This window comes from Electrona antarctica, assembly GCF_951216825.1.
Source record: "Electrona antarctica genome assembly, chromosome: 20".
NCBI lineage: Eukaryota > Metazoa > Chordata > Actinopteri > Myctophiformes > Myctophidae > Electrona > Electrona antarctica.
In genome coordinates this window covers 22,628,631-22,638,284 of record NC_136801.1, presented here as the reverse complement: position 1 = coordinate 22,638,284, position 9,654 = coordinate 22,628,631, and the positions used below count along the sequence as shown (strand labels likewise).

The 9,654-nt window shown below is 50.7% G+C and overlaps 1 protein-coding gene across 1 annotated transcript; it reads left to right on the top strand.

Annotated features, from left to right (window-relative positions):
* Positions 1 to 1,498: 1,498 nt before the first annotated feature.
* LOC306913211 (dermatan-sulfate epimerase-like protein) lies at positions 1,499 to 7,980 on the top strand (the record flags this gene model as incomplete). The annotated part of the gene is made up of 3 exons (XM_079489799.1): positions 1,499 to 2,941; positions 4,589 to 4,854; positions 5,706 to 7,980. 3 exons carry the CDS (start codon positions 1,499 to 1,501, stop codon positions 7,696 to 7,698), a joined length of 3,702 nt encoding a protein of 1,233 aa, XP_079345925.1. The 3' UTR covers positions 7,699 to 7,980.
* Between the last annotated feature and the right edge of the window lie 1,674 nt (positions 7,981 to 9,654).

Below are 9,654 nucleotides of genomic sequence, written 5' to 3'. Positions count from 1 at the left end.
ACACACACACACACACACTGACACACACTGCTCTTCAGTTCAGACTGACTCTGGACACAACGTGTAACACGGGGGTGCAGTCAGTCAGTCAGTCAGTCAGTGTCATCATAGGATGATAGATGACATGTAATGTAACCAACGGCTGCCTGCGTTAAGAATCACACGGATTTTACGCACATCTCCAAGGATTTCTTATAACGGTGAATGCTTTCTTTCTTTCTGCAGATAGCCTACGACGGACAGTCAGGCTGGACTATAATCATGTCTCATTGTGGGAATAGTTGAGTAGCGACGACAACTTTCCCTTAATTCTCTTCTGACTTCTAAACAACAGCTGTTAATACAGCTTGGATTTTAAGAGAGAGAGAGAGAGAGAGAGATTATAAAGACGGACTGCATCATAACACGCAATCGACAATGAATGGAAAACGATTAGCCTAATGTTCTTATAATAAGACCCATGCACGGAATTAATGATCACAGGATTGGAGCGTTTTCTGCAGCGGGACATGATGCGTTGTTCGCCGGGGTTGATGTCCATGGATGATGGGCGGACAATGATGATTGGACCGGACACTGACTGGGGCTGATATGCTAGATGGACTGACTGACTGACTGACTGATCGACTGACCGAACAGGAGGAGACATGATTGTTTTGGGCAGGAGATCAATGTGTGTGAGGTAGACTGCTGCTGTTCACAGCGAGGGAGGCTGCAAACACACGCACGCACGCACACACACGCACGCACGCGCGCGCACACACACACACACACACACACACACACACACACACACACACACACACACACACACACACACACACACTACTGTGAGGAGGATGGAGAAGGCAGCAGCACCGTTTATGATTGTCTGATGAATTATTCTGCATATCTTTTCTCCCTCCGGAAGATGCAGTCTTTTTTTCTTTTTTTTAACTCAGGTGCACAGCAACATTATTAATTGCTGGTTTTGGAAACGGTTATGATACTGTATAGTATAGGATATGGATAGTGTTTTATCATTTTATTTGTATTTATATGTGACAAAACTATTGACTATAGGATATGACAGGTGGAAAAACTATTGACTATAGATGGAAAAACTATTGACTATAGCATATGACAGGTGGAAAAACTATTGACTATAGATGGAAAAACTATTGACTATAGGATATGACAGGTGGAAAAACTATTGACTATAGGATATGACAGGTGGAAAAACTACTGACTATATGGCCTATTAGGCCTATTCAATGTTTGCCTTTTTCTTCTTTTCTTTGCTGCTATAGCAGGCTACTATGGATTGGCTGATTTGGCATCATATTGGACTATCCATGGTACTTCCTAATGGACTATAACACAGCCAACCAATCCAATGTAGGCTGCATCATCCGCACTATAATCTTCAGATGTCACATCTGAGGTTATAAATGCAACAAAAAAAAGGCATACCTGACATTACCTGTCAGGAAATATGCATTTAAAAATGCCTCGCACGATGGCTAATGATAAGTGGACTGCATACCCTGTGATCTTGCTGTCGGTATTTGCAGCAGGCGCCGCTTTCTCCGGCGTGTTCAACACTTCAGACAGAGACGTCTTCGCCGAGGACCTGCTGCGGGTCAAGCTGGCCGTGGACAAAACCTCCGAGCCGCAGCGGAAGCTCCAGCCCACAAAGTCCCATCCCAACCTGTACTTCAACCAAGCGGACGTGCCGCTCCTAAGGCAACGCTCCTCCACCACCCACAGTCACATATTTAAAGTCATCCGGGCGGCGGTCCTCACCATGCTATCCAACGTGCCCGTTTACATGCCACCCGCGAAGCACGCGGAGTTCGCCGGCAAGTGGAACGAGATCTACGGGAACAACCTGCCGCCGCTGGCGCTCTACTGCCTGCTGTGCCCGGAGGACTCGGCCGCTCTGCGCTTTCTGGTCACGTTCATGGACAGGATGGCGGGCTACCCGGATTGGAAGGTGACCGCCGCTCCCAACGACGAGGTCCCCACGGCACATTCGCTCACCGGCTTCGCCACCGCTTACGACTTTGTTCACCCGCGTCTGGACGAGAAGCGACGGGACGTTTACCTCGAGAGGATTCGCTCCGAGACGGCAGAGCTGTACGAGCTGTCCAAGTACAGGGGGTGGGGGAAACAGTACCTGCAGAACCACCAGACCACCAACGTCCTGGCCATCCTGACCGGAGCGATAGTGGCGGGGAGCCACGACCACGACGACCCAGAGTCCATGATCTGGAAACAGGTGGCCGTGAGCTACATGGAGAAGACCATGTTTCTGTTGAACCACGTGGTCGACGGCTCCCTGGACGAGGGCGTGGCCTACGGGAGCTACACGGCCAAGTCTGTCACGCAGTACGTCTTCTTGGCGCGGCGGCATTTCAACGTCGACAACACGCGCAACAACTGGCTCCGGGGACACTTCTGGTTCTACTACGCCACACTGCTGCCCGGCTTCCAGAGGACGGTCGGCATCGCCGACTCGAACTACAACTGGTTCTACGGCCCAGAGAGCCAGCTCGTCTTCCTGGACGCGTTCGTTATGCGGAACGGAACGGGCAACTGGCTGGCGCAGCACATCAGAAGGCACCGGCCCAAGGACGGGCCCATGGGCCAGTCGTCCGCCCAGCGCTGGACCACGCTGCACACGGAGTACATCTGGTACGACGCCGGCCTGGCGCCGCAGCCTCCCTCCGGCGCCCGCATGCACATCTTCTCCAACTGGGGCGTGGTGACGTACGGGGCGGGCCTGCCCAGCGGCCAGGGCAACACGTTTGTCTCCTTCAAGTCGGGGAAGCTGGGCGGCCGCGCCGTCTACGACATCGTCCACAGCAGGCCCTACTCCTGGATCGATGGCTGGAACAGCTTCAACCCGGGCCATGAGCACCCCGACCAGAACTCCTTCACGTTCGCCCCCAACGGACAGGTGTGTGTGTGTGTGTGTGTGTGTGTGTGTGTGTGTGTGTGTGTGTGTGTGTGTGTGTGTGTGTGTGTGTGTGTGTGTGTGTGTGTGTGTGTGTGTGTGTGTGTGTGTGTGCGCGCGCACGCGTGCGTGCGTGCGCGTGTGTGTGATGGCACAAATTCATATAAGAGTCATTATGGTTTTGATTAATTTATTGTACAAAGTACTTATACTCCCAACCCTGACAACAGCTGTTTCACACCAAACTAATTACAAATGTCCTAAACTGTATATCTCTGTTGTCGGGAAGAAACCACCTAACTCCAAAAAGTAATTATTTAAGAAAATGAAGAAATTAAGAAAAAAAAAGCATCATTGCGTCATCAAAGTTGGTGTTCTGACTTTATATATTCAGTAAGGGAGGGACTACAGTGGAGAAGAGAATCCAGTAGAACTAAATCAAGTCATCAGGGCCGGTGCGCGCGAGTATATCACTATACCGAAAATAGCTGATGTACAAGTTCACAACGTGTCGGCGTGTTGTACAGAAAGTACCTCATAACATGTCTACGGTGGATTTTTATGAATCAAACACTTTGCAGATGGAAAGAAATTCGTACAGCTGCAATGTTGATGAGTTTGACTCTTTTCTGTTTGGATGTATATGGGCTGTCAATGGCAAAGTGGGGCTTGTTGCCACCCTGCCATTAACTTAATGGACTATTGCAGTCCTTCCTTGTCTGTGGAACTTTCTTAGTACCAGGCGTTGCCACTAGGCCTATTGCCCACCTGCCCCTGGCAGGAAAACAAAACCTTCAGGCAGGTGGAGTTTGCTTCCAGGTTGCCTGACCGGGCAAGTGCTCGTTTGAGAGATAAGATAAGACAAGATATCTGTCTAAACACTTGAACGTGGCCAGAGCACTGCATGTCTTCTGGTCTGTGGAATGTAAAATTAGACCTACAGTATACTGTGCTGTTTTCACTGTTTTTCACTTAAAAATATAAAATAACAAGTGTGAACCCATTCATATTCATAGTTATGTAAGTATTTACCGTAAAATGTAGGCATGAGAGCCCTGTGTTAAATGGAATAGTACTGTAATTCAATCATTTTATAATGGGCGATTTACATTTCGGGTAAGTGGGCGTGACCTTTGGGAGAGTAAAACTTGACCTATACTTGCCCGATGGGCAAGTGCCTCTGAGACCTTAGTGTCAACCCCTGACTATCATCAGTGTTGTTTTCATCGACTAAAACTAAGACGATTTTATTTTTCACTGACAAAAACTAAATGAAAACTAAGCTATGATGACTAAAACTAAGACTACATATATTGACACTTTCGTCAACAAATAAAAACTAGACTAAAATGTTAGGAAGGGACTAGTGGATCCACTATAAATCATTTTACAATTTGTTGCATGCTGAAAATAGCAGATCTACACGCTCACAACGCGTCGGCTTGTAGATCGGCTATTTTCAGCAAATGTAAAAACGGTCATTACGACGGCATCAAGGCCCACCAAAATACATTTTGTTCGACTAAATCAACCGTAGATTTAGTCGACTAAAACTAGACCAACACTAAAACATTCCGGGTGACTAAAATGTGACTAAAACTAAAACCAAAAAATAAAAACAACACCTGACTCTCATATCTTCCGCGGCAGGTGTTTGTGTCCGAGGCGCTCTACGGGCCCAAGCACAGCTACCTGAACAACGTGCTGGTGTTCGGGCCATCTCCCAGCAGCCAGTGCAACGCCCCGTGGGAGGGCCAGCTGGGCGAGTGCGCCAAGTGGCTGCGCTGGACCGACGAAGGGGTGGGCGACGCCGCGGGCGAGCTGGTCGCCGCCTCCGCGCACGAGGACACCATGTTTGTGAGCGGGGAGGCGGCGGGCGCCTACTCCCCCGCCATGCGGCTGAAGAGCGTGTACAGGTACTTTATCTCGGGCACTGTGTGTAAATGTGTAGATCCCAGGGCTTTTCATCAGACCCCTAGAGCACTGGTTCCCAAAGTGGGGTCCCCGGGGACCCCCAGGGGTCCTTGAGGGAGTTCCGAGAGGTCCCCAGCTAAATTATAGTTAGGAACCAAATGGATCCTTATGGGTCTGTAACTCTGAGAGTGTACAAATGGACCCTAACGGGTCCATTTGGTTCCATTTGTACACTCCCAGAGTTTTGTGTGCATGTGCACAAACTTTGTCCTAAAAAAAACATTAAATCCCATTTAACGATGAAACATTGAAGACGAAGGTGAGGACGCAAATTCTGATTGGCCGGAATGAGATGATGTATGATGATGTAGGATGATATAAATCGCGCCTCACTTCACACAGGTGTGATTTTTTTGTATTATTAAAAATTACATTAACCATTTGAACCCTCGCACTCCTATATTCTGAGGGGAACATTAGCCGGAAATGACAGATCCCTCCCACAGCGCATTGCAGACATGCTGTGAGCTTGTAGATTTGCTATTGTCGGCAATGAGGTTTGGTGTACGCTACAGGGAAAAAAGAACAGACCCACGTACAAAGCCAATGTACGTTAAATGTCTGAAAACACACATTTAACATGAATCCAATATTATGTAATGGGGGGGGGGTCCCTGCTTCATCTGTTTGTCAGCTAAGGGGTCCTTGGCCTGCCCTGAACCCTGATCTCTTCCCCCTTGCCCCTTTCTAATTCTTCCCTTTCTTTGTTTTCTATGGAAATAACAAAACAATAGAACTTTTTTTTTCTTTCTGTAAAACGTGATAATAAAGCTAATTCTGATTTGTGATTCAGGGCGCTCGTCCTCCTCGACTCGCAGACGCTGCTGGTGCTGGACCACGTGGAGAAGTGGAACGACTCGCCCGTCACCTCGCTCAGCGCCTTCTTCCACAACCTGGACATCGACTTCAAGTACGTGCCCCGCAGGTTCATGGACAGGTACAACGGGGCGCTGATGGACGTGTGGGACGCCCACTACAGAATGTTCTGGTTCGACGCGCAGGGCCGCAGTCCCGACACCCACATACAGGAGGCCGAGCAGGCGGCCGAGTTTAAGAAGAGATGGACGCAGTATGTCAACGTCACATTCCCGATGACGGGCGCGGTCAGCCGTGTCGCTTACGTGATGCACGGGCCGTACGTCAAAGTGTCCGACTGCAGATTCGTGGACAGCAGCAAGAACGGGGTGAGGCTCTCTTTGATCATAAACGACACGGAGAAAATAGTCTCCGTCGCGACTAACCACAATGACATCGGAGCCAGGTTGAGCTACCTGGGTTTCGGAGGTCACGCCAAAGTCGAGGACAGACGTCAGACCACCCGATACGGCCTGGGGACGCAGCTCGTTCTCAAACCGATCGGTGGCGGCGATAATCAGCTGTTCGATTTTGGATTTACCATCAACGTCGTCGTCGGGGTCGTCCTCTGCGTGGCCATCGGATTCCTGACCGTGCAGAGGAGGTTTTACATGTGCTTCGGCAGGCTGATGCGCTATGCCCTCCTCTCGGTGCTGCTGCTGTGGATCGCCGAGCTGCTGTTCGTGGCCAACAGCTGCGATCGGCTGCTGTGTGGGGTTAAGTGGAAGAAGGGGGGCGTCGGCGGCGGTGATGCCGACGCGAGCGGCAAGCAGCGCGGCGTCCGCCCGCCGTACGACCAGCGTCACTTTCCCCTGCCCACGGTCGTCATAGCGACGCTGCCGGGCTCCGGCGCTGAGATACTTGCGCACCTTTTCCACAACGTGTCCGACTTCCTGTACGTGCGCGTGCCCACGGAGCACCTGGACGTGCCCGAGACGGAGTTTGAGTTCGACTCGCTGGCCGACGCCTGTGAGTGGACGCGCGCCGACGCGGCTGTCGGCCGCTTCAAGATGGTCCAGGGCTGGCTCGCCTCGCTGGTCCACGACACCAAGCTGCACCTGCAAAATATTCAGCTGGCAGAGGGGTCAGGCCGGGTCAGGCCGCCCCTCAGAGCCTTCTCCTCCTCCTCCTCATCCTCCCAGGACAGGAGGAAGAGGACAGGGGCGAGGAGGGAGCTGAAGGGCAAGCTGAGGGCCAGCCTGGACCGAGACGCAGAGTACGTCCGGGAAATGAGGCGCCACGTCGCCGAGTACCCCAGCGCGTGCGTCGTCCTTGGCATGCGCAGCGGGAGCTGGGCGCTCAAGCTGCCCTTCATCCGGGAGGTGGTGGGCCCATCGCTGAGGTCCATCTACGTGGTCCGAGACCCCCGGGCGTGGATCTACCTCATGGTGTACAACAGCAAACCCAGCCTTTACACGCTCAAGAACATCCCCCAGCACCTGTCCTTGATATTCAAGGAGGACGTGCACGGTGCCTCGTGCCCGACTCTGGCGCCCGAGTTCAAAACGATACCCAAGCTCCTCCTGGCCGCCTCCTCCCGCTCCTCGGGGTCGACGGAGCCCAACAACAACGCCGTCCTTCTGCTCGCCCACCTGTGGCTGGCGCACACGGCGGCCACGCTGCGCGTCGGCGACACGCTGCCCGCGGAGGCCCGGCCTCTCCGCGTGCGCTTCGAGGACGTGGTGGCGTACCCGCGGGAGACGGCCGAGAGGATACACTCGTTCCTGGGCGTGCCGCTGTCGCCGGCCGCCCTCAACCAGCTCCTCTTCGCCACCTCCACCAGCCTGTACAACCTCATGTACGAGGGGGACGTCTCGCCGGACAGCATCGACATGTGGAGGGACAGCATGCCCCGAAAGGACATACGGCTGATCGAGGACACGTGCGGCGGCGTGATGCGGAGGCTGGGTTATGCCAGGTTGGCCAGTTAACAACACTATGCCGCTGCTGGTCAGCTGACTCACATGCACCGAGTTGTCTTGTTTACTGTGTGGCTCCCCATCTCTTACTGCAGGGGTCTTCAACATGGGGGTCTGGGACCCCTATTCTGGGAGGAACATTAAAGCTAAAGAAAATAGCACATCTACAGTACAAGCTCGCAATGTGTCACAGACGCGTTGTGAGCTTGCAGATCGGCTATTCTTGGCAAAGGTGAAGAACAAAGGTGCAGAGGGAAAAAGTACCAAAGCCAAAGGTCAAGTTTAGTCAAGTATTGATTGTTTTTTTAAGCGGTTCAATGTCTGAAAACACACATTTAACATGAATCCAATATGTAGTGCGGGTCCGTAGTTTATCTCGTAGTTTGGGGGCCCTTAATTGGCCTGAAACAAACGTTGAAGACCCCCTGCTCTACTGAGTGAGAAATCGTATTTTGCACTGAACGTTGATGTAAAAAAAATATATATATATATAAATGATATATGTTTAAGGAAAAACTATCTTAATTATTTGTCTGTTATACATGAGCTCTTCTTCTATCTTGCGTGCCTTCTCCCCTTATGCCTAACACAACTATTTTGATTTTTTTTAAATAGTTGAAATAGCTGATCTACAATCTCACAATAATTATGTCAATATTTGAACTATTTTCAAATATTTTTCAAAATACAAAAACGAAAAAAATAAAAAATAAAAAAGCCTGAAATAGTTAAAGGGGTAAGGTATAGGGCTCTTATTCTCATTAGGGGCAAAACTATGTTAGCAAAGGGAGAAATGTTTTACATTAAAATGATTCAACGGGAGTTTTCATATATCGATCGTGTTTATTTATTTTGACATGGAGAAAGAGTTGTTTGTGTATAAAAGTGCTGATTAGGATGTTAATGAATTATATATCATGTGCATTCAGGGACGTGCAGAGAGTGTTAGAGAGGAAGGGGCTGAAATCTCGTAAGAGGGCACTTTTGAATAAAAATAGCGAAAATAGCAGATCTACAAGCTCACAACACGTCGCGCTGCGTCGCGTTGAGAGCTTGTAAATCAGCTATTTTCGGGGCGCAACCCAGCACTCTTTAGCTAGTGGAGATGTGGTGTAACGACATGGATTTTGAAACAAATTTGTTCAACACAAAATGGTGCGTTCCAAGTTCAGGAGACTTCAGAAAAAAGCAATTCTCCTGAATGCTGCCTTCCGGTATGGCATGGAAAGGAGAGGCATATGCATTTCTTTCGCCCTATAAAATGCTGCATTCGAGGGGCACGGTGGCACAGTTGGTAGTGCTGTCGCCTCACAGCTAGAAGGTCCTGGGTCCGATTCCCGCTCGGGACGCTGTGGGTGCTGGCGGCGTGTTTCCTCCTCCGCGTCATCAGTGCCCATACCCGAGGCGGGGTTGGCGAAAGGGCCTTTCTGTGTGGAGTTTGCATGTTCTCCCCGTGTCCCCTAGGGTAGGTACTAGGTACCCTCACAAAAAACATGCAGTAATCCTGGTCTCTAAACTGCCTCCCCCTGGCCAGCCGGGGCACCTGATGGAGGGGAAAGGAACTGGTTGGAATAACGTGTTCCTTCCACGCGCTACGTCCAACCAGGGAAACTCCCCCCTGTCAGGTGGAAAGGAGCAACTTGGACACTCAGGCATGAAGGAAGCATGAGTTCAAGTCCGTTGCTCTCCCCATGTCCCCCATATATGGGGACTAGGTTGGCGGAGGGTGTGTAGAGCCCAGGATCACATTAGATAATTGACACAGGGGTGAAAAATGGGTTACAAAATCGTGGGATAAATATTATAAGATAATAAAATGCTGCATTCGTGGTCTGGAGAGGGCAGTTGTTTTACAGACGGTAAAAGGGCAGGGGCTGAAGCCCCCTTTGATGTCTATGTGTGCACGTCCCTGTGCATCCTTTGAGTGCTCCTCCCCCATTATTACGGGATCTACAAATGTCTGTCAGT